Source organism: Schistocerca cancellata, chromosome 2 (assembly GCF_023864275.1).
Source record: "Schistocerca cancellata isolate TAMUIC-IGC-003103 chromosome 2, iqSchCanc2.1, whole genome shotgun sequence".
NCBI lineage: Eukaryota > Metazoa > Arthropoda > Insecta > Orthoptera > Acrididae > Schistocerca > Schistocerca cancellata.
In genome coordinates this window covers 911179535-911204806 of record NC_064627.1, presented here as the reverse complement: position 1 = coordinate 911204806, position 25272 = coordinate 911179535, and the positions used below count along the sequence as shown (strand labels likewise).

Genomic DNA, 25272 nt, shown 5'->3' with positions numbered 1-25272 from the left:
AAGAGTTCATTGTACATCTGTACCCATGTCGGTTGGGATTTGTTTAACGCACTACTCTTTGGCAGCTTCCAAATCATCTATGGTGATTTCAGCCATAAGGCTGTCCACTTCAGTGGGATGCTCGTTCGCTGACATTTTGCGAAGTACGTCTGCCAGTCCTGCTATGCCCAGCTTGTCATCCAGATAGAAACTGTGATAGTGGTGAACAAATGCAAGCGGAGTACCCTTCTGTAACGTGGCCCATGATCCATCAGCCATTTCAACATCCCATATAAGTGTTTGTCACAGCTGCCTCTTTCTCCCAGCATACAGTGTAACAATGACCATTCGTTGTGTAATCTGTCGAGCATTCTCGCACGTACTTTACCTCCTTCCATCTTCACTGCCGTAAGATGCAGCAGTTGTGCTTTGATACGTTGGACAGTCTGCTGACGGTCGGGGGACGGTGGTTGTTTCGCCAACTCACGTAGGGCTGTGAAATAAAATTCGTATGTCGCCCATTGCCAATGTGACTTATCTTGGTCATATCGCGTGAACTTTCTATGTAAAGCTGGTTTGACGCACCAGAGACACCATTTAAGCATTGAATCATACGAACGTTGATGCCGTTGACATTTTCGCCATGTGACTTCAACCTCACGTAAACAATTCTCATCCCACAGGTGGGTAACGTTGAGCTTCCATGGGCTCCTACTGCGCCGTGTCTTGCCATGGCACAGCGATGGTGCAGATGTAAGACTGTTGATCTGTAAAGGGCGTAGGCCACACCTTGGCATCAACCATCGCCTTGTATTGCCCACGCGACACATGGACTCTGTCTAGTCGACTAGCTGAGTGGCTTGCAAAGTATGTATATCCGTGGCTATCGTTGTGTGTCATTTCCCAGGTGTCATGCAGTGCAAGATCCTGGACTGGGCGTCTGTAACGCCGGGCAAGAAACGAAGTGTGGTCATTGCTCCTGGGACTGCAGAACACAGTTGGCAATATAATTCTCCTGACGTTCTCGAAATAGCGGCGACTCTTCCTCTGTGTAAAAGGCTGTGTGGCCGTGTCTCTTGGTCGACCCAGATGATGCGTAAACATTCACCAAGCGGACATCCTCGACAGTCAGGGCAACGCCACGGGTCAACGGTAAGTATTCCACATCTTTTGCCACTATTCCTTCTCATAACAGTATGGCTGTGCCACCACCACCGTCGTAACCTATTAAACGATAGACGTCATAACCACAAAACTCAACTGGGGCGTCGTTTCGTACCTCCTGCAGAAAAACTATGTCGACGTTCATTGCCTGCAGCATATCTTGGAACATTTGTATCTTTACTGAGGTGAGAATACTACTGACGTTAATTGAACCAATACGGTAGACGTGTGACAGCTTATCTGGTTGTCCACTGATGGGAAGTAATGCATCTAGTGATCGGCTGTGGAAGGAGCATTCTTCCTGGACCAGGACCACATGACACGGCCTCATTGGCTGCCATAGACAAGGCTCCCTCCCGACTCGTTGTCGGTGGGAGCCAATGATTGAACGTTGACTTCCTGCATCTCAGTAGTTTCTTCCATTTCTTGTGCCCAATCTCCTAATGCAGGGCTTCCCAACCTTTTCAGTTGGCGGACCCCTTCTTCAGTCGAAAATCCATGGCGGACCCCTAGTCAGTCAATAGCACAGTAACTTTAAATTTCAGAACGAAACCCATGGGAACTGAAAGCTTCTTAATGCAAGTGCCATGTTCCCAATGACCTCCCGCCCCCCCCCCCCTCCGAAGTATCAGTAGTCTTTGGTTTAGAGATGAATGAAAACAACTAGAAATTAACGATCCAATTTGAATTCCCACTGTATTCAGACACTTACTAGTGGATTTACTCCCTTTGTTCAGCACACTATAGCCTGATTAAAATTACTTGGTAATTGACATTTCACACGTTGGAGCTGCCTTCCTCCAAGAGCAATCAACGTCACGTCCAAACTGTTTGCTGTTGACAAGCTGCCGCTTGTGGTCTGTTCATTTCCACTGTTTGGCTATTGTTGTGTAAGGAGCATGCATATTCGTAACAGTCGTGTGTGTGTGTGTGGTTTTTCGTGAAATCCGAAGAAACATGTTCAAATGTATGTAAAGACTATGGGACTTAACTGCTGAGGTCATCAGTCCCTAGTCTTACACACTATTAACCTAAGTTTAACTTCCGCTAAGGACAACACACACACACACACACACACACACGAGGGAGGACTCGAACCTTCGGCGGGAGCGGCCGCGCAATCCACGACGACATGGCGCCCAAGACTGGGAGGCCAGTCCGTGCGGCTGTGAAGAAAAGAGGCAGACCAATGACTCGGGGTACAAACACATCGCGAAAGAAAAGAGGCCAAGGAATTGCCTTTAAAGGACTATTGTGACATCTTTTGTGCAATGTATGGGAATACATTCACCCAGTTTACACGCGTTTCCAAAACAGGATTTCGTAAGCCGATGTCCCAGTTCCGCTTTTGGTTGGTCAGGTAAACACTTCAAAATCGGTTCTGGAAATGTGCTTTTATAAAGCCGTTTTCCAGTTCCACAATCGATTTTCGTGCCCATGCAAACAGCTCGGAAAGTCTAGCTATTTCTACGTCTTTGCGTATCTACTGAACGGCAGCTGTCAGTCCATAGCCTGCAGCTAGCAGGCGGCGTTGCAACAGTGTACTGTCAGTTGGTAGCTGGCAACTGGCAGGCGGCGTGGCTACAGTTTAGCCACAGCTGACAACTTCAACTACTATTTGGACACTATATCGTGGCAGTCAGCCTCGACTCTAAACAAATTAAGAAAACAAACAAACACTCTCTTATTTCTATATAAGAAGACAAAGCTTTCACAGAATGTAAGACTTTTTTTTCTCAAAGGAAACAATTCTGGCAGAGGAGTTTACCTTTTACATGGTGGCACGTGAAAAGTCCTCATTTGTTTACGCTCGCAGCCAGATGCCACAATATAGTGTCAGAGAGATAGTAAGTAATTGAAATTGAAGTATAGGCAGGTCATATTTTTAACTGAGAGAACGGAATTTATTATAAAGAAAAGAAATTAGCTTTAGAGATCATTTTAATTTTCGTAACAAAAATATCAATGACAACAGAATTCAATTAATAATTATTTTGTAAATGATAGAAGACAGAAGCAAAATTCCTACAGAGTTATACTTCAGGTACGTTCACTGAGCATTTACGAAGAAAAATGCTTTCTTCTTTACTATAGATGAGTCTGTAGGAATAATAATGGAATCCTAATGTGATGCTTGAGGGTGCTTCTGCTGACACAATTTTGAAAAGTTGGGTTCAGTTCTTGAAAACTGGAGACTGATGTCTCGTTCCGCATCTAGACAGCTTCGGTACTTAGTTTTGTGGGCGGCATAGATCGAAAAACCAGATTCACACATGTATGTTGTGGCAAACGGAAGAAGTACACGCTGACCAGAGTGGCCGAGCGGTTCTAGGCGCTACAGTCTGGAACCGCGCCACCGCTACGGTCGCAGGTTCGAATCCTGCCTCGGGCATGGATGTGTGTGATGTCCTTAGGTTAGTTAGGTTTAAGTAGTTCTAAGTTCTAGGGGACTGATGACCTCAGAAGTTAAGTCCAATAGTGCTCAGAGCCATCTGAGCCATTTGAAGAAGTACACGTTTTGCCTTTTCAACAAGGAGGTAGTATTTCTTGTTATCCAAGCGGATCCAAAAGTATGAGTAACCGTCAATGTAAAAACTTGATTTCAAGGGAGGGTCTCTGGCAATTTCTATTAACAACACATATTCATTTGATGATAGAATGTTAGGCTTTTTGGACACAGTGAATGCGTTGACCACCCATTCGTATTTCTGGAGCTTCTCATCTTCAGCTGTTGGGAAATAATGTTCCAACAATGACATCAAGCTTCGGAGATGTTCCAGGATTTCATGAAATAAATTCTCCCCAAGCGCCAATGTTCTGTTTTTCAAAAACTCCTTGAGAAGAGGAAATCACTCGACCTCCCCCTCCTCGACACTCTGCCCGAAAATTGATTTTCCTCTTGAATTCTCGAACTTTGTCGAAAACAGTGACCTTTGTTTCACTTTGTCCTTGGAGTGAAATATTCATTTCGTTCATTTTGGAGAAAATATCTGACAAATAGGCAAGATACACTACCAATTTTCGTCATTAATAAGGTCTGCTAATTTGGTGTTATGCTCCGAAAGGAAAGTTAAGACTTCCAGTCTTAATTCTTACAACCGAGAGAGTGCATTCCCACTTGAGAGCCATCTCACTTCTGTGTGGAGAAGCAGGGAACAATGAAGGCTTCCCATATCTTCACACAGTACTGTGAAAAGTCTTGACCCGTCATAGCTTTTGCAACATCTGTGCACACATCTATGCAATTAGACCATGAAACTTCGTTAGTTCTTAAAAAATCATCCAGTAGACGGAATATTTCAGCACCTGTTGTGTCTGCACGATAAGAGGTCCTCCTCAAAACATCCAGAATATTCATAATGGACAAAAGCCAATAAAATCGCTAATCCTGCAACATTAGTGGATTCATCTATCTGCAGAGAAAATGAATTGTGTTGGATGCGAGAAACAAGAGTGTCTTTCACATCATTTGACATGTCAACAATGCATCTCTTGACAGTATTGTTTGATAATGGCACCGAAGATACAAGCTTTACTGCCTTTTCGTCTATCATGCAAGAAACAATAATGTTAACACACAGCTTTATGCGATTTTCTGCAATGGTATGAGCTTTGCCTGTTTTTGCCACTCGATAACTAACCAAGAAAGAAGCTTTTTGCATGAGTTTTCATGTAATGCTGAGAAGCAGCTAGTTCAGCATTCTTCCTTTTGAAAATAACGATGTCTTTAGCCTGGAAATGCGGGTGAGTACCTTCAGAGTGACGGCGCAATTTAACTGGAACCATTGAACTGTTCGGAAGGACTCGCGCACAAATTACACACTGAGCTTTACCCTCCTTTGTCACCATAAAGCCCATTTCTAAATAGCTTTCGTTGTACTTAAGCTTCTTGGTTATTCCGCTTCCACAGGACATTGCAACCAATGGAGTACTTGCACCCTTTTCACATAATAAATCCGGCTTTGGAGCTTCTTGTGATTGTTTTTCCTTTGGTCGTCCTTCCTCCTCATTCATTTCAACCAGAAACTTCCCTTGTTGTGAAGGCGATGGAGAAACTGCAACCTTCTTCAATCATACTGACTTCAGCCACCGATGTTACAAGTAATGTACTGGTCAGAAATCAACTTATGAAGTAGGTAGTGCACTGACAAAGCAAGTTTAACATTTAATGATGCCTGGGGCGCCGGCCGGGGTGGCCTAGCAGTTCTAGGCGCAACAGTCTGGAACTGCGCGACTGCTACGGTCGCAGGTTCGAATCCTGCCTCGGGCATGGATGTGTGTGATGTCCTTAGGTTGGCTAGGTTTAAGTAGTTCTAAGTTCTAGGGCACTGATGACCTTAGAAGTTAAGTCCCATAGTGCTCAGAGCCATTTGAACCATTTTGATGCCTGGGGCCGCATACGTGCCAGGGAGCACTGTAATTGGTCGACAAAGCTCGCTCCGCGCATGCGTAAAAGGTTTCAGCGCATCTAGCGCCGTGAGCCGGCGCACAAACGCCCCCCGTATTGTTGCGAAACGGTCGATCAGAGAAGTCGCCTTCTCCGGCACTAAACTGTGTAAGCGTTCTCCCTTAGGAACCGCAAAGGCTGCTTGGGATTACGACCTGAAGTAAAAGTACTCATGATTTTCACACGAAAAAAAAAGTGATGAATTTGATTTTCCCATTTTTATTCAATAATTTTACTCATTATTTTACACGATTTGGTGAAAGGTGGCCGTGGACCCCCTAGAAAGAGCCGGCGGGCCGCTATGGGGTCCGCGGACCACACGCTGGGAAGCCCTGTTCTAATGCATTGGTGAGGAATCTCACAATTGACGGGCATTCATCTGCAGGTGGGACGTCATCCTGTTGCATATCTGTATCCATCGCGTCTCTCTGATGTGGCGGCTTCTGACGCATCTACATCTACATTTATACTCCGCTAGCCACCAAGTGGTGTGTGGCAGAGGGCACAATTAGCGCCAAAGTCATATTTCATTGGGTACGACGTCGTCCTGGCCTGCCGGTGGAAACGAATCATGATCATTCCCACTGTATTGTTCGTCGCCGGTGTTCATCTTCTGTGGACAGCCACCTCTTCTTTCACTTCTTTGACCGTTGGGTTCATGGTGGGGCTTCCACATCTGCTGAGAGATGCTGTTCAGTGCGATCACGCTACAACGCCGAAGGCGGACTTCGGAATTGCCAGAGTAGTGCACGTTATTACTTGCACATTATGTTGTCTTAATGGCCCAACATCGTGGCCTCCCCTTGTAAGAAATTTTAAGTCTTTGCATGTGTCTGTGCATCTAAAAGAGATGTCGATGACCCACCATCTGATATACTGATTTATCCCTATCTTACTCCAATTGGAGGGTTTGGTGCGAGAAGGAGGCAGCTCCACATTTTCCAGTTTGTGGCAAATTAAAAACAACCATTTAAAAATTCAGTTTTCACCAAAACGAGAAAGTTGTCAGCCTTGTTTTGGGCTATCTAATATTACTAACACGAATACACACAAATGCACGCACTCAGGTACGTGCAATAGAGTTTTGAATTTTGGAGCTGCCTCCATTTTTCTCCAAAGTGAAAGAAAAACTCTTTGTAGGACCATTTTCTTCATAATTTACCATATTTCAGTTTAAAAAACATTTATTAATAAAGAAAGTACAACATTATTGGCATAATACATTAATTTTACAGTTCTTCTTCAGTCTTCTAGCTCCCCGCCAGTCACCTCAGGATCATTTGAAGCATCTGACGTCAACTGGTCGTAAAACCATATTTCGCTTTGCCCAACATACCTTTTGGCCAGCTCTTTGACATCTTTAAACTTTTGGCCTTTAAGCGGGAGGAGATAATCATAAGTTTGATGAAGGTGGTCCATTGTTATGAGACTCGCAGGTCCTTGGTTGCAAATTTGCGCATTATCGAAGACAGTCATCCCTACGGTCGCACTGCATTGAATAATCCAGTGTATGGCTGTTCATAGAGGAATATTTTGTACTTTGTGATTAAATATTTTCCTCTTGTTCGATAATGATACGTAAGGGTTTTTCACAAAAAATTTCTTCAACGTGTCAACAAAGTAGAAAATAAATCTCGGGTCCACTTCAGTGACATGAAACGCGCGATGTTTACACCTGTCTGCTGAACAATACTTAACACAGCCTCCTTCCTGCTATTGTTTGGGGGAAGAACGAGGCAGCTCTCGGAGCTGCCTCTGTTTTCATGCAAACTCGGAGTACAGGCAGCTCCAACTGTTGGAATGCTCTGAAACTAGTGGGTGGAGCTGCCTCTTTCTTGCACCAAAGGAAGGGACTTTTCTTTTTGTATGTGATAGAATCTTCAACGCAATAGAGCGAAAAAGTGGAGCTGCCTCCTTCTTGCGCCAAACCCCTCAATTACAGTTACTACCTAGTAGGTCGCGCGGGGTAGCTGCGTGGTGTATGTGCCTTGCCACGGTTCGCGCGGCTTACCCCCACGGAGTTTCGAGTCCTTCCTCGGGCATGGGTGTATGTGTGTTGTCCTTAGCATAAGTAGTTTAAGTTAGATTACGTAGTGTGTAAGCCTAGGGACCGACGACCTCAGCAGTTTGGTCCTATAGGAACTTACCACATATTTCCAAAAACTACCTAGTTAAGCCAGCTTAATGTTTTAAGTATCAGTTTCAAATGATGAATCTACGAATATACTACAACCCCCTACATATCGCTTCCGCGGGGGTCAGCAGTAAACTAACCTTTTTGTACGTATCTCTTACGGAAAAACAATAGTGTTGCAACTTCACATCTAACACTTAAAACATAGAAATGCTACATATCATATATTCAGTTACAGTGACAACTGGCGAAAGTGTATCTAGCGCTAATAACAGCAGAAAAGTTTTGTTTCTTGGAATAACTCCAGAATATAGGCAGCATCACCTTTGCGTAATATTTCAAATTGTAGTTCCTCTTCTGTGAGTTCCCAACGTAATGTTTATTCCAGCAGAGTACCGGGTTTTGACTCTAGCTGCTATCTCCTGTCGCCAATTTTCGTGGTATTTAACAGTGCGTGGTTTATAACAGTGCTTGGTTTTCCTCTGTAAGGAAAAGAATCAGTACCGCAGGTTTTGGGATGCGGTTCGACCGAACATTATTTTTTTATCAATACAAATATTATATTCGCACTTTTACAACGTTTAGAAAAGCGTAACAGATGAAAGAGCTTGTGTTAAGTATAGGGCCTACATAGGAGGTGCTCATAGAATCTGCAATAAGATACATCTACATCCATACTCTCCAAACTTCTGTGAAAATGATGACAGAGGACACTTTACAATGCACAGCTTAGCAGGACTTCTTCCCGTTCCATTCACGTATAGAGCGCGGAAAGATTAGGCTGTTTAAAATGCCACTGCGTACGTGCGCTGCAATTAATCTACTATTGTCCTCACGATCCCTATGAGAACGATAGGTAGTTGTAGTATACTCGTGGATTCATAATTTAAAGTTTATTCATGAAACTTTATAAGATGTCTTTCTATGCCTCTTCAAGTGTGCCTATTCGGTGTGTAACGAGGCGATTCTTACAGTGACCGAAATATAGTATTGTGAAATAGAATCATACTTCACATCGACATCCGTTATAAGTATATCGTACTGTTTGTAACAGTGCTTGGTTTTCCTCTGAAGAAAAAGAATCAGTACCGCAGGTTTTGGGATGCGGTTCGATTGAACATTATTGTTTTATCAGTACAAATATTATATTCGCACTTTTAAAACGTTTAGAAAAGTGTAACAAATGAAGAGCTTGTGTTAAGTTTAGGGCCTACACAAGAGGTGCTCATAGAATCTGCAATACGATACATCTACATCTCTACATTAAACTGTTTACTGCAGTTCGGTGTCGTACAAGGTAGTGTTATTAGTTTTGTAACTTAACTGCAGCCTTGTACTGAAACGGCTCGGATTCGTAACTAAAATATATGCCCGAACATTTTTGTAACGATTGTTACACATGGTCCGTAAAATTTATGGCAAAGGCAGTGAGAAATCCCTCGAGTTGCTTCGTTTCGAAAGAGTTCTTGCATCCCTGACTTCTCTGCACCACATCTACTTCACTGCCAATCACGTGTTCTTATATGTTAATGACATTCCTTTAAACATCGTCACAGTCCTTGGCACAGTTATCACAATGTAAAGTGCACGAGATAGCTAAAAGATAACGGAACTGTAAGCCATGTTTTCGTAACAGCCCTTCTCATTATCGGTGTTTGTAAAGAACAGAGGAAGGGCAAAGATCTTTCAAACGTTAGTACAACAGAACAAAGACAGTTCTACAATCAGCTGATTTTGCTTACGCCAAGTTGTTTACCTTTTTCTTATTGGCTATTGCCCTTCAGTCAGTCGATTCGATTGGTCGCTGAGTATCAGTCTAGCAGACAGCATTTACAAACACAGTGTTTTTCGCACTTGTACTCCTTGTGGTGTATTGTAAATCGTGTTCAGTCGCAATTAATTTTCCGCTTTGTGCACGAGTGAAATATTAGTAGTTTACGTTTATGCACGGTATTCATAAATTCGTCGTTATTACATTACGAACTTGTTAACTGTCTATTGAAGTAACATTAGGGAATGACACACACAGTGATCATCACATTATTGTTTTACGTCGCTGTCACGTTGGCCACAGCGCACAGCATCAGTAATGAGTCTGTACTGCCTATAATTCTGGGTATGTAGTGTTACGAATTAATTTCCTGTGCCGTACAACGTTTTTATGTTACAGTATACGTACCAAGGACAAAATTCATTATCAGTAATAATTAATTTTTGAACTTGTGTTTTCAAAAACAACTAAGAATTTTGTTTCTATTACTGTTAAGTGTGTTTGGTGTTATTGTTGAATGTTCTGCGTATAGTGAAGTTCTTGTAGCGTAGCTGCTCTACCTTAAAGTAGGCTGGAATTTTATTCATTTTCTTGATGGATGTAATGTACAATAACACAGACTTAATGCCACTTTATTTAAATAGAAATATGTGTTATTTTTATCAAATTTAACAGCCAAAATTTTTGGGCGCTTGTAAAGACAATGCTGCTGCTGCTTACATTATTGGTACTTCTGCACAAATCATGTGTACTGCTGAAAGAATATGATTTATTCTTGATTTGTTTGATTGGTCCCTGCTGATACATCTTACGGTCTAATATGCAGTTATATTTGCAGTAAAGTCTTTCAGCCATCCAACACTGAACTTTGCTACATGTATTACAACACCCTAACATATGGACTGACATACTGCTATACTGAGTGTCAAAACTGAGAGACATTTGGATTGGAGTTTGTAATAGAAGTATGGCCCATGTTTTTCATATGAATCACCTAACATTGACTGATTGTAAATGGCGATGATAATTGTCTAGAAATGCACTGAACTATTTTTCCCCAGTGAACATGTCCAAGACTCTGATGTTACTGTATGCTTGTGGTATCTCATGATGAATACAGAAGCTGGAAACAATCTCAGCAATGTTTAAAATGATCTTCATAATTAGTATTTAATACATCTTATTAAAGTGGGAGTTATTTCTTCTTAGACCCCAAAGGAAGCTTTGTTTGCTTCTTATACAGCAAGAGTACACAGCAGCTGAGCAGTTTTAAAAGTGAACTCAAAAGAATGTTAATCAGTAATAGTTTTTACAGTGTTAGTGAATATATGAATTCTTCAGAAAGATAGCATGCCTTCACCTATCTTATAAGTTACTCATATACAAACTTGTGTCGTGGGGTTGACTCTTTTGTGTACACACAAAAATTAATTAATCTGTCAATATAGAGTGTTATAATCATTGTTTCTTGTTGCTGTCCATTATACGCAGAATATATGTAACATATTTGTGTCCTATATTGTTACCAATTTGTATCATGTAAGCTATAATTGTTTTGCCCATATATTTAATTCAGATTGTTCACTGATAGTTTTTACATAATATGTTGTTATTCATATTTTTTCTGTATGTAACACATGACAAATCCCATATCATTGTACATGATAAAACGGGTGCTCAATAAACAATAACTATACATTAGTCACCATTGATATTTGTACAAGCAGTAAGGAACAAAAATGTTCCATCATTCAACATCCGAAAAAGACTAATGGCCTGTTCATTAATGTTTCATTCATTCACATTGTGTTTTGTATAAAACACCATAAAGTAGAGCTTTCAGGAATGTGGAATGATTTTTATATATAACTATGAAACCACAGCAGGCTACTTCTGCATAGAATATTAGCACCAGATCATAACTATTATTAATCTACTCCCTAGTAATTATGAAAATTACTTATAGATTAATTATGTACGTGTTTGTATAGTAGGAGAAAAACAGTTGTTTTGAAAAAAATCACCATTGTCCTGTATATCGTACTACACGGCACTCTTATTTAAGTATCCAAATGAAATATAACATTTATGTTGAGTTGTCAGTGTGCCAGAAAATACAGTGGGGTAGTTGCTGCACGTAATTGTGCAAAGCAGAATGCAAAGAAAGTATTGTGAAATGACAAAAATATAACACGCAGGATTCAGTTGTTAAAAAGTAATTGCATTGTTTTCTTTCCACTTATTACCGAATCATTAATGGTACATAAATGACTGTGTTGTTGTCCATTTCTGACCCATATCTGCATATATTTATGTGTGTGTAGTTTACCGTAAATTATTTAAAAATGTTGACTTTGTTAACTGTTTCATGAAAAACTTTGCAGTTCCTGGGGATGGAGGAAGTCAGCTGGAAGCTAAGTTGCACAAACCTGCAGTTGTTCACTATTTGTGTGAAAAGACGACAAATGATTTCTTCAGCTTGTGGTTGAACTTGGAGCTGCTTGTCCCTGTAATTATAGACTGTTGGGTAAGCAGATAGTTGTGTTGAGGAAGGAGGGAAATAGTAATTTTATTTATTTAGCTATGTTGTAACAATGATTGCATAATGTAATGGTTAACATTGACCCAGTAAAAGATGGAACTATAGTTTTAGGGTATTTTGTATGATTTGTTGTAAATGTATTTATTTGATAATACCTTCCAGATAGATAACATGAAACTTGTGTACAACAATCAGACAAGAACAACTTCAAACTCTGATGGTGTAGAAATCCGAATTCCAGGATTTGGAAATTCAACTACTGTGGAATGGATAGATCCAAGCATGGCATCTGAAGGAGCTTATTTTAAGGACATTGCAAACACATTAGTACCCCTTGGATATGAAAGAAATATATCAATAAGAGGTGCCCCTTATGATTTCAGAAAGGCTCCTAGTAAGTGATTTTATCAGCATTATTTATTTTTCTGCAATGTAATGTTTTCAGAGATCATATTCTTTTTTCTCTCTTTATTGCAGATGAAAATCAACAGTACTTTGTAGATCTCAAAAAGCTGGTTGAAGAGACATATGGATTAAATGGGAACAAACAAGTTATATTTTTGGCTCATAGCATGGGAGCATTGATGACATTGCACTTTCTGCAAATGCAAACACAGAGTTGGAAAGACAAACATATTCGTGCTTTGGTTACTCTTTCTGGGGCTTGGGGAGGCTCACTCAAAGCCTTGAAAGTTTATATGGTCGGTACGTGAATTGTAGATGGTATTTATAACTTTAGTTTACTCTGATATGTCCTTTTGATTGTCATGAAGAAAAATGCTGAAAGACTGAAAATATATTTGAGAAAAATGGTAATAATGTAATGCATACATAAATGAATGCTGAAGTGTGTAATTAACATGTTCATTGTTGAGAAATATGCAATATCAAAATATTCCATGTTGTCAGTTGGAACAGTTTCTTTGTCCATTCATTCAGAATGAAAACATCACAGCTGTCATGCCAATCACTGTTTGCAATGAGCTACTCGCTCTCCCGAAGGGGTGTTGCCTTCATTTTGTGTGGGTTGCCCGTGGAAAGGGTGGGGTCTAGCAGTGAATTAGTGATATGTATAGAAATCACGGGGGAAGGGAAACAAGCTCAGGAAAGATGTGGAGTATGACTACAGGAGCAGTTTGTAGAACAAAAGAATATTAGAGGATACAGTTACATTTTATGCATAGCAGATCACACAAATATAAGAAAAATCGTAAATCTGACACAAAATTTACCCTATATATGCTGAAAATTGGATTTTTAAAGGTGCCTTTTCTATCATTTTGACAGCATGTCATCTGCAAAGTAGTCATGGAAAAATTTGTGTTTTTGAAATACTTTTTCTGTGGGTAGTGGTCGTGTGTGTTACTGTACATTTTTCCATCGTGTTGTGCATATCTGATGGATCTCTCTCTCTCTCTCTCTCTCTCTGTTGTTCCTGAGTGTGCTGATTTTGCATATAAATTTCACTCTCAACTATTTTTTTCTGTTTGTGGATATTTTACACAGAATTAGAGTTAAGCAAATGCTTGAGTCTTCTTAATGACTGAGAGGCACTATGTTATTGTTGCAGCTCACCTGTTCACAGTTTTGCTTCTTTTCAGTGGAGCACTAATTTTTAATGTTTCATGAGAACTTTGTGGTGTCTCCAGGGTGTTTGTTTGATAACTGTGTTTTGTGTGGGGAAAGTGTCGTTGTATTATTTAGTGTTACACAGTGTTGCATTTCCATTCAACACTTTCTTTCCTTATATCACTGTTTTTTGTAAATGGTAGATGTCCTCTATTGAAGATTTTTGATATAGACTTTATCTTTCTTTGAGGATCTTAAGAGCAGTTTGAATGTTGTTTGGTTGGTGGGTTTCTTGCACGAGATGGTCTGTAAAAGTGGTTGAAGATTAAGGTGAAGGATAAGAAAAAGTGAGATCATTGACATAATACTATGCATTATGAGGAAATTGAATCTATTGCCACAGAAAAGCTAGTTACAATAAACCTGTTTCAAAGCTAATGACACACTTGTGCTAAGGAGCAAGAGTGATCATCTTACTGAAGAAAATGCTGATGATGTGGTGACTGTGATCAGCAACAGACACTTTGCTTTTCCTGATTGCCTTCACTTAGAGAAGTAGACAGCCATTGTTGCCGTTTTGGAACCTGTTAAGATCTCATTGTCTCACCAACTGGTCCCATCTGTAAGGAAGCTGCGAAATGTCATCATAAGGAGCTCCTCAGCCTTTTCTCTTACTAGGGAACACCCCCATCAAACCCCCCTCAGATTTAGTTATAAGTTAACACAGTGGATAGGCCTTTAAAAACTGAACACAGATCAATCGAGAAAACAGGAAGAAGTTGTGTGGAACTATGAAAAAAATAAGCAAATTATAATAACTGAGTAGTCCATGCGCAAGATAAGCAACATCAAGGATAATGTGAGCCAAGGAGCGCCGCGGTCCCGTGGTTAGCGTGATCAGCTGCGGAGCGAGAGGTCCTTGGTTCAAGACTTCCCTCGAGTGAAAAGTTTAATTTTTTATTTTCAGACCATTATTGTCCGTCCGTCTGATGCGAGGTAACTGCGCCGTAGTATGGGGACGCTACACCTAAACGGAAGAATTTGAAAGTTTTGACAGAGAACAGGGAAAACTGTGAGACTGTGAAACTGTAGCATTCATTTGTTGCAGTTTATGTGACAAAATCGGGCAAGGTAGAAGAATCTTTTTACCCATTCGCGAAGTGTACAAGTTAGGTGGGTCGACAACATATTCCTGTCATATGACGCACATGCCGTCGCCAGTGTCATATAGAATATATCAGACGTGTTTTTCTGTGGAGGAATCGGTTGACCTATGACCTTGCGATGAAATGTTTTCGGTTCCCATTAGAGAGGCACGTCCTTTCGTCTACTAATCGCATGGTTTTGCGGTGCGGTCGCAAAACACAGACACTAAACTTATTACAGTGAACAGAGACGTCAATGAATGAACGGACAGATCATAACTTTGCAAAAATAAAGAGAGTAAACTTTTCACTCGAGGGAAGACTTGCACCAAGGACCTCTCGTTCCGCAGCTGCTCACGCTAACCACGGGACCACGGTGCTCTTGAGCTCGTACTATCCTTGATGTTGCATATCTTACGCATGGACTACTCAGTTTGTATATTTTGCTTATTATTTCATAGTTCCACACAACTTCTTCCTGTTTTCTCGATCGATCTGTGTTCAGTTTTTCAAAGCCTATCCACTGTGCCAGCTTATAACTAAATGTGAGGGGAGTGCGATGGGGAGGTTCCCTTGTTAGTAGCAAAGGCTTACCGTATTTACTGGAATCTAAGCCGCACTTTTTTTCCGGTTTTTGTAATCCAAAAAACCGCCTGCGGCTTAGAATCAAGTGCAAAGTAATCGGAAGTTCTGAAAAATGTTGGTAGGTGCCACCACAACTAACTTCTGCCGTCGAATATATGTAGCGCTACACAGGCATGCTTTGCAGGCACAAAGATAAATACTGGCGCCAAAACCTATGCGTCAGTAAATAAATTAAAAGAAAAGGTAGGAGAATGTAAACATAATGCCATGTATTCTTTCGCGTTTGCTGCTCTCTCATTTAAATCCTGTCTGCCTAATAAACTATGAAGCTAGAGTGAGACAACAGCAAATGCGGAAGAATATACATATCAGGTAATGTTTATATTCGTATTATTCTTATGCTAAATAGTGATACAGTCAGAAATGAAGCACGGCAACTGACTAGATTTTTAAATCTAAGATGACTCTGATTTCTGTGCAGAATGTAATGTACTAAAGAGGCGTCTGCAAGGATTTTCAAACAGAGAAAAATTTTTGCTAAACTCTCGTTCAGAACATCTTCTGTCATACGCAGTCTATTATTTGGTTCTTGTTGATCATCATCAAAGAAAGCAGCAGTGTAAGTAACAACTAATAGCAGTCTCTTGCCATTATGTCGCTAATGAGACAATTCCTCTTTTTTATCAGAATGCAACAAACAGTGCTTGACACAGTACAATAATGTATTTTCAGCTTAGAGTGACAAACACCTATAACAAAGAGAATGGCACTTATCAGATCAAAGCAAAATAAGCAATCGATTCAAACCAGACAAAGCACGTGAAAAAGGAAGGGTACCCGTATAAATACCAACAGAGTGCCTGACACATAGCAATGGCTACTTGGCAAAGCTTAACTGTTAAGCTTGCGACTCGAACCGAACTACTGTAGCTGTATCTTCATCCATTCGACCTCAATTGTGTTTCATGTTACAATGGACCAACTTTGTTTCGATTTGGAGGGGCGGTCTAAAACTTTTCTCTCCCCTTGAATTTCGAGTCTCAAATTTCAGGTGCGGCTTAGATTCGGGAAAATTTGTTTTCCTTGATTTCGAGTCTCATTTTTAAGGTGCGGCTTAGATTAGAGTACGGCTTAGGTTCGAGTAAATACGGTAGTGCTATAGGGCTGTGCTACCATCTGTCCAAGGAATGATGTGTTCGAAAAGCTCATTAATTTAGGGGACTTTTTGTACAGGAACAGCTTCTTGTCTGCTGTTAGGTTCCCTTTCTGTTCTCTGACTTGCACAGGTGCTGGTCAGTAGACAGGACCAACAGATTTGCATTCTAGTAATCACTCTGTAGAGTAGATGACTTCAGTGATCAAATAGAAGCTTCAATTATGGATGCTTAGAAGGACTGATGTGTCAATTATATAGTTGTATCATATTGACAGTGTTGTTCACCGTGCCACTGATACCTTCAGACCAAGTTTTGTAATGTCGAGAGACAGCCTATTTTTGGTGGATTGGAGAAAGCCATTCAGCAATTATTGTGGGTGCAGGGGCTGATTCTTAAGTATTTAAAATTTAGCCTATTAACCCATTAACATACTGACTTTTTACTAGTTATGTATGTTTCAAAAAATAGTGTTTGTTATTAATGAAAAATTTTCTTTAGTGGCAGACACTACAGACAGGTATAGAAAGAAAGCTTCTAAAGCTCAAAGGAATGAGTTAAAATTTTTTGAAGATCACCTGTACTAAAGTCCTAAGTATACTTGAGCACTGCACTTTGACTAAAGTATTCTGAAACTTAATCATTTTTTTAGTTTCTGTGTAGGTATGAAGTTGAACCATGTATTTCACAATGGTTTTCTGTGAACAGAAATCTTGGAGGAGCTGGCTGGACCACAGTAAATGAATTTATCACATACTGTGAGCAAGCACTTGTCTGGCATCTGACAAACTGTCGTTGCTATCGGTCTCTGGTGAAGTAATACCACATTTTTCTTAACTTTCTGAGCCACTAATTCTGTGTCAGACTCAGGATCTCTATAGCCATCCATTTTTGGAAGCACTAGGCAACAATAGATGACAAAGGCTGAAAGTCTGTTTTGTTGTAGAGTATCCCAAGCTGCACACAGTAAAGACAGTCTGGTGGCAACCACCTCAACCAAAAAATGACTGCCAGGCTAGAAATGTAGGACTGTATGCACTCCAATGGCTGAATACGTAACTGTCAGCACTGAAACGAATGTAAGAAGGGTTTTTTTTTCTTTTTTTCCCCCGGCTATGCTTGTGATATGAAGTTTGGCAAAATAATAAAAATGAGATAAATTGGGATTTTATGTTACTGGTTTAACTAAATGACAGAATGGCCTTGCTCATTAATCCAGTGATAAGTAAAATGTGACATCTCATTAGAAAAAGCAAGAAAATATCTTGAAAGAATTCATGAATTTCATTAAACATTTCACATAGCTACATTGTACAAGGAATCAGTAAGAGGGATTTTGCGCAAGGACAATATACTTATTTGGTGAATAATTTGAGTAAAACAGACCACTCACGAAATAGAAGCAGCGTTGGTTCTTTGACAGGCACACACAAAAGAGAATGACAATTTTGTTAACTTTCAGTATAAATCCTTTGATGAGCTGGATTACAAGGCATACAGAATCCAGCATTTTAAAGAGAATGGAAACATACCATCAGACTTTAGAAATTAACAGCACCAGATAAATCTGATTAAAAACAGTCTTGGGTGCAAAATAACAATTATTTAATGATGTGTTTCATCCTTTTGCGGCATCATTAGGTTATGTGGTATTCTGCAAATAAGCATTCATCAAAAATCATGCGAGACAGGGCATGGACATTACACATGCCAGCATCCACAGATGCAGAAACACGACCATGCTTACAAATCAGAACAATGTGGCATCTGCATAAACTGTAGTAGTTTCCTCTGTTTTTAGAAATGTGTATGCCACATTTGTACAGATTTGTAAGCATCATCCTATTTTTGCACTTCTACACCTGTAGGTACTTGCATTTTTTTGATGAAATCTTATTTGCAGAATACTGTATAATCTGATGGTGCCCAAAAAGGTTAAATGGTTTATTAAATAATAATTTTACAACCAAGACTGTTTTTTTAAATAATTTGTAACAATTGCTGTATCAGCCAGACAGTGGAGTGGAAATGATTCTTGGATAAATGCGAGAACTATTTTTCAATTATCTCACAGCTCATGCATCCAAATACAGTAGTAGACCAGACTAACATACAAAAGGAGGGAATTGAGAAACTGTTAAATGACAATCAGCTTGACTTCTGAAAAGGTAAAGGCACCAGAGAAGCAATTCTGATGTTCACTTGCAAATAGGAGCAAGACCCAAGAAAGACAAATCAAGAGAATTTCATTGGATTTGTTGATCTCCAAAAAGTGTTTGACAATCTAATGTGGTGTAGGATGCTTGAAATCTTTGGTAAATGCAATAGGGAAAGACAAGTAATACATGAAATTTGTAAGAAGATAGAGGAATGAAAGGCCAAGAGAGAAATTCATGGTTTAAAAAGGGAGAAATATAGGCATACAGTTTTCCTCTTCTGTATTTCATTCTGTCTACTGATAAAGTAATTAAACAAAGGTTCAGAGCTGGAATTAAAATTCAGCATTAAAGGATATCAAAGGTAATATTTGCTGGTGACTGACAGTCATCCTCAGTGGAAATGAGGAAGAATTATAGGTCCTATTAATTATATATATGAGCTGCTGAACACAGAAGATGTATCAAGGGTAAACCGAAGAGTGATGAAATTTTGAGCAGTAGCAGAAATAAGATTAGTGACAAACTTGATATCAAAATCTGGGACCACATATCAGATGTATTGAAAGCATGGTAGAGCAAGGATGAACATAATAAATGATTTTTGGAAGTCAAGAAATTCTACATCCACATGATTGATTTGATTCATGACTTTCAGCATGTCCTGGGAGAATAGTGTGGGTCACATTTTCCGTGAACAATGTTTACAGAAAACATGTTGGTTGGAACAAAGGAGTTCATCATGTTTGAGATATCTCATTATGTTTGAGCTCAGAATATGTTGTATGATCTGGCAATAGATAGATGTCAGTGATATTAGATAATAGTTTTGTGAATAACGTTTGATACTCTTCTTGTATGTTAATATGGCCTTTGCTTTCTTTTAAGTAATGACCACAGATTTTTGTTGGAGGGATGTATTATGATTAATAGGGGCCAACTTGGCTACAAATTACATATAGAATCTGACAAGGATTCCATTGAGCCCTTGGGCCTTATTTCAGTCTTAGCAATATCAACTATTTTCAGTGTCAGTGTTACTAATTACAAGCATATCACTCATCTTCACAGTGGTGTATTTAACTGTTGTAGTACCCCTGGCTCTTCCTGTAAATGAAAATTTAGCTCAACATCTTTGATTTTGCTTTGTTAGCATCAGTGTCTGCTTCTGTCATCCACAAGTGTCTGGGCACTAACTTTAGGGCCATTAACAGCCTTAACAGGTGACCAGAATTTCTTTGGGGTTTGTGAGAGGTCTTTCAGTAAGGTTCTGCCATTGTAGGCATTGGAGACTTCACATATTGCCCCATTGACACCCAAATATATTTCATTTAATATCTCTGTCTACAGCCATCTGCTTTCTTTTACATGTATTGTGCAATAGTCATTGCTTCTGTAGTAGTTTCTGCACAAAAATTATATGTTGCTTATTAAACTATTCTTCTAATCTTGAGACACAGCCCCCCACTCCACCTCTCTCTCTCTCTCTCTCTCTCTCTCTCTCTCTCTCTCTAATCTAAATATAATGAATACACTGTCCCCCCATTTACTCTCTAACGAGAATGTAAGCATTATGTCAAAATAGTGGAATACTTTTTCATTACAAAAATTTTAAACAGCTCTATACAGTGAAATTCAGGTAAGATTTTCACCTAAAATATTTCCAGACCAATTTTTTTTTCACCCAGGTGAATGCTGAGAAAGTGTTCACTAAATGCTGAATAACCTCTTTTCATGGCTTTATTGATTACAGAGGTATCAGTATCAGCTTCACATGTTCAAATGGAACTATTGTAATTTTTGTTGCCAGTTCTGGAAGATAAGAATTCAATGGCATTTTAATCATCAAAATCTAGTAAGTAATTTCAAAGTAATTACAATATTTAGAACTTAGGATTTATTTGCTTTGAACATGAAATATTTGCCTTATGTGAAAGACCTTGATTCCTTAGTCATGTAAGGAAATAAATTGGATAAAGAGAAAACAGTGTGTTCCATCATTATAATTCTGGTATAGAGCAGCACAGAAGAATTATAGCTTCCATTCTACCTGTGTTCACTTGCTGCTTAATTTGGAAAAGTAAATGTCTTTTACAAATCAGGAGAAACTAGATATGCTGCTTCATCATGGAGAATACAGAAGGAATACAAAGAGAACGGCTGAGTTGTATGCAACAAGGTATTCAGACATTGTGTCCAACAAGAATGACAATTCAGTGAATGCCCAAACAATTGTCATTGGAGGGGCACTAGAATACAATGCAGGTCATAAGGAGCAAACCTTAAACGAGCGAAGGGAATGAAAGATGTTCTGGCAGCTGTTGTTCGTAATCTGCGTGTTAGCCCCAGAGAAATTGTGAGTGCCTTTGGAATATGTCGCCCGAGTGTTGTCTGCAAACTGGTTCCACCCATAACATGTGTAATTTTGACAGCAGATTAACCAGTAGGACTGCCGAACACACATGCGATTCCATTGCTTGGTTATGATGTGATGTCAGGACAATAGGTTCTTTCTTCAAAGAATTCTCTTTAGTGATGAAGCTACCTTTGTAGATCATGGAAAGCTGAGTGTGAGAAGTATACATTGTTGGGACACTGAGAATCTGCATGGCTGAGACTGGTTGAACATTTGATGCAAGATTATTGGAGACTAAGTGATTGGTCATAACTTCATTGAAGAAATCATAACGGGTAAAATATTTCCACAATTTCTAACTGAGACACTGTCTGCTCTCCTAGAGGAAGTACCGCTTGAAATATGTAGATGTTTGTGGTACTAATATGTTGGGTATCTTGCTCACTGTTATCTTATGGCTAGGAAAGCTTTCGCTCTGCTTTTCCTGGTTGGTGAATAGGATGTGAAGGCATTATCAGTTGGCATGCACATTCACGTGACTTAATGCCACAGGCTTTTTTCACTGGGGTAAACTAAAAAATGAAAGCTGTGCAAAAGCTCCAATGACCCAAGAGGATTTAAATTATCTTGTTGTTATAAAATATGCAATGATATTGACAGAACCTCTTCAGTGTGTCCAGAAGTCCTTGCACCAGGGACTGCGAATACATTTGAAAACGACCTCATTCTTCTGTGACATCCATTTTATTGCTATTGAAGGTACACTGCAAAATTGCGAGAGTGCATCTTGACATTACACACACAATGTGAAATTATTGTTGTTGTTGTTGTTGTTATTTAACAGTCTTTATACTTTGTCTCTGTTCTACAAATCCGTTCAATTTTTGACATGAACCTTTCTTTCAAGGCATTGGTAGAAAAAAGTGTAGCACTGTCACTATAGTCAACTGGCAAATACTCCTTAGATGCCACATTACCCAAATGTGATTTACGTAAGTTTTGATTTAAATGTTTCTCCAGCATTCCATTTTTTTGAGTAGACACTATTGGTTGTATCAAGTTGGGCTGCCCATCAGTCTGACACAATAGTTCTGTGTAACAGCATAAAGTTAAGCTTGAGAATGCTGCCAGTTTCATGTTCAAAACAGGTAAAACACAAGTTCTAAATACTGTAATTTCTCTGAAACTGCTAACTGGATTTTGAAGGGTGAGATATTGTTGAATTTGTATCATTCAGAACTGCAGTACTAGTAAAAGAAACTACTATAATTCCATTTGAAAAACAAAGTTAACATTGATATCTCTGCAATTAATACAGTTATGAAAGGAGCTACACGTCATTTAGTGACGATTTTTTCACCAGAATTAAGATAACTTAAATGGGTAAGGAAATGTCTGAGGCGAGCAGCTTAGCTGAATTATCATGTATTAGCTGCTGACAACAAGAGAAGCCTCATCATGCCTCGGAACCGTTTTAGCTAACGATCAAAGAAGTATAACAGATATTTTGTAAAATATTGTGGTGGGGGAGATTTTAATGTGTTTTGGAATGTTTGATTCTTCATATGCTTTTTTGCTGGCTGTCAAGTGCACACAGGTATCTAGTAAGCTACTTTAGCTTTTATTTGGGATTTATTTAGCTTGTAATATATTTTACGCCAGTAAATCTGTTTTTTGTCAGCGACGTCACTAATGCACACTTATGCAATGGCATAAAAGTCCTGTATTGTATTCCAACCCTTCCCCTAGTGTCTCATGAAGTGGAAGAAAGTTACACTGTTGACTGTGATCCATCTGTATGATGTGTAAGTTAAGCCCAATGGATGTATTTTTGCATAATTTTTCGGACGTAGTTCTATTTTCTTACGTAATTTTTCACATTTTTTGCACCACCATGGATCCTTGCTCCTTCCATCTGCATCAATACAGAAAAGTTTCCTTATCCCTAGCCAGATCCCAGTCCCACATGCTGTTCTTGCGTTGTTGCTTGGCTCATGAAATCCCAAATTACTCATCTCTGGTTGCCACCCCTCCTTTCACAATGACTTCCACTTGTTCAGATTCCGCCAGTTCTTAGCCCTCACCAACATAGTCCTGCAAAACCATATCAACCAAGACCAGTCCTCCTTACAGTACCTTCTCTCCATCTGCAAAATTCTGCTGCTATGTAATCCCAAATCCCTGGAACCCCCATAACACACATTGAAACTCTTACTCTGCAGGAACTTGAGCACCATGCACAACACCACCTCAAAAAGCTCTCCATCCTGCTCACTTCCTACTCCCACCTCGGAGTACCACTGTCCACCACTTCTACAACAACCTCCAAACCTCCCCTACGCCCCCTCATATCTGACAAACCCTGTCTCGCAGACCTACTACACTTATCCCACCCTCCAAAACTCCCTCCCACCCCCACACAGAACCCAGAACCTAAACAGACCTGCAACACAGTTATGAAACTTTCCTCCAGAAGCCTTAGTCCCACAGAAACATCAGTCCTTTCCAAAAGCCTGATATTTGCCCCATTCCCAAATTCAACCATGTAGGCCTTCTCTTCTTCTCCCGGTCCCTACAGTGGAAACACTTTTTTGCCACCAATCAGACTCAACCAAAGACCAATATTGAACCTTGCCTGATTCAGTTCACTCCTCCATCCAACTGTGATCCAACCCCACTGCCTCCAAACCTCCCCCTGTTAACTTTCCAGAATTTCTTAACCTCGAACCTTGCCTCACCATCATTGCCCAAATCGCTCACCATGCAAACTAACCTTTCATCCGCAGAAAGAACCACAGTCCACCATCTAAAAACTGATCCCGTCCTTATAATCCTACCTGCAGACAAAGGCTCCACTACTGTTGTTTTGCACCACAAGGTTTACGTGGCAGAAGGACTCCGTCAGCTTTCAGATACTTCCATGTACAAACCATGCCACAGTGATCCCATTCCAGTCACCCAGCAGGATATCCAGACACTACTCAAATCCTCAGGCCCATCCCAGAACCTCTCCCTAAGTCCATCTCTCTACTTACCCCTACCACTCCCCGCACTCCCACCTTCTACATGTTTCCTAAAGTCCATAGACCCAACCAGCCAGGAAGCCCCATTGTGGCTGGTTACTGTGCCCCCACTGAGAGAATCTCTGCTCTTGTAGACCAACTCCTTCAACCTATTACCCAGAACCTATCCTCCTATATAAAAGGTACCTACCATTACCTCGACTGACTCTTCACAGTTCCTGTCCTTTTACCACACGGTGCCCTGCTCGTCACTATTGATGCCACCTCCCTATACACTAACATTCCTAATGTCCATGGCCTTACTGCTATCAAACACTACCTTTCCAGCCTATGGATTCCAAACCAACAACCTCCTTCCTGGTCTCCATGACCAACTGTATCCTCACCCACATTTACTTCTCCTTTGAAGGCATTACCTACAAACAAATCTGCAGTACGGCTATGGGCACCCGAATGGCACCATCCTATGCTAACCTATTCATGGGCCATTTAGAGGAATCCTTCCTAAAAACCCAGATTCCTAAACCCCTCACCTGGTTCAGATTCAGTGATGACATCTTTGCTATCTGGATTGAAGGTAAGGACACCTTATTCACATTCCTCCAGAACCTCAACTACTTCTCCCCCATTTGCTTCACCTGGTCCTGCTCAACCCAACAAGCCATCTTCCTAGATGTTGACCTCCACCTCAGAGATGACTACTTCAGTACCTCCGTCCATATCAAACCTACTAACCACCGGAAATACCTCCACTTCGACAGCTGCCACCCATTCCATACCAAGAAGTCCCTTCCGTACAGCCTAGCCACCCGTTGTCATCACATCTGCAGTGATGAGTGGTCCCTCTCAAAATATACTGAGGGTCTCACTGAAGCCTTCACTGACCGTAATTATCCTCCCATCCTTGTACAAAAACAAATCTCCTGTGCCTTACCTTTCCAGTCTCCCACCACCTACCAAAGTCCCACAGTCCGGCCACAGAGGAGCATTCCCCTCGTAACTCAGTACCACCCGGGACTGGAGCAACTGAATTACATTCTCCCCCAGTGTTTCAATTACCTCTCGTCATGCCCTGAAATGAGAAATGTCCTGTCCACTATCCTTCTCACCCCTCCTACTGTGGTATTCTGCCATCCACCGAACCTACACAATATACTCGTCCACCCTTACACAACCCCTGCTCCCAATCCCTTACCTCATGGCTCATACCCCTGTAATAGACCTAGATGCAAGACCTGCCCCATACA

The 25272-nt window shown here is 40.3% G+C and overlaps 1 protein-coding gene across 3 annotated transcripts in view; it reads left to right on the top strand.

Annotated features, from left to right (window-relative positions):
• Positions 1–9546: 9546 nt before the first annotated feature.
• LOC126162848 (phospholipase A2 group XV-like) overlaps positions 9547–25272 on the top strand; it is a 31154-nt gene continuing 15428 nt past the window's right edge. For all 3 annotated transcript variants that reach the window (XR_007535121.1, XM_049919619.1, XM_049919620.1), the window contains exons 1-4: positions 9547–9840; positions 11880–12022; positions 12200–12431; positions 12515–12742. Coding sequence is in view for 2 of the 3 variants with exons in the window: in XM_049919619.1 (XP_049775576.1) it covers positions 9741–9840; positions 11880–12022; positions 12200–12431; positions 12515–12742 (703 nt within the window). In the remaining variant the exon portion in view is untranslated. The remainder of the gene's footprint in view (positions 9841–11879; positions 12023–12199; positions 12432–12514; positions 12743–25272) is intronic.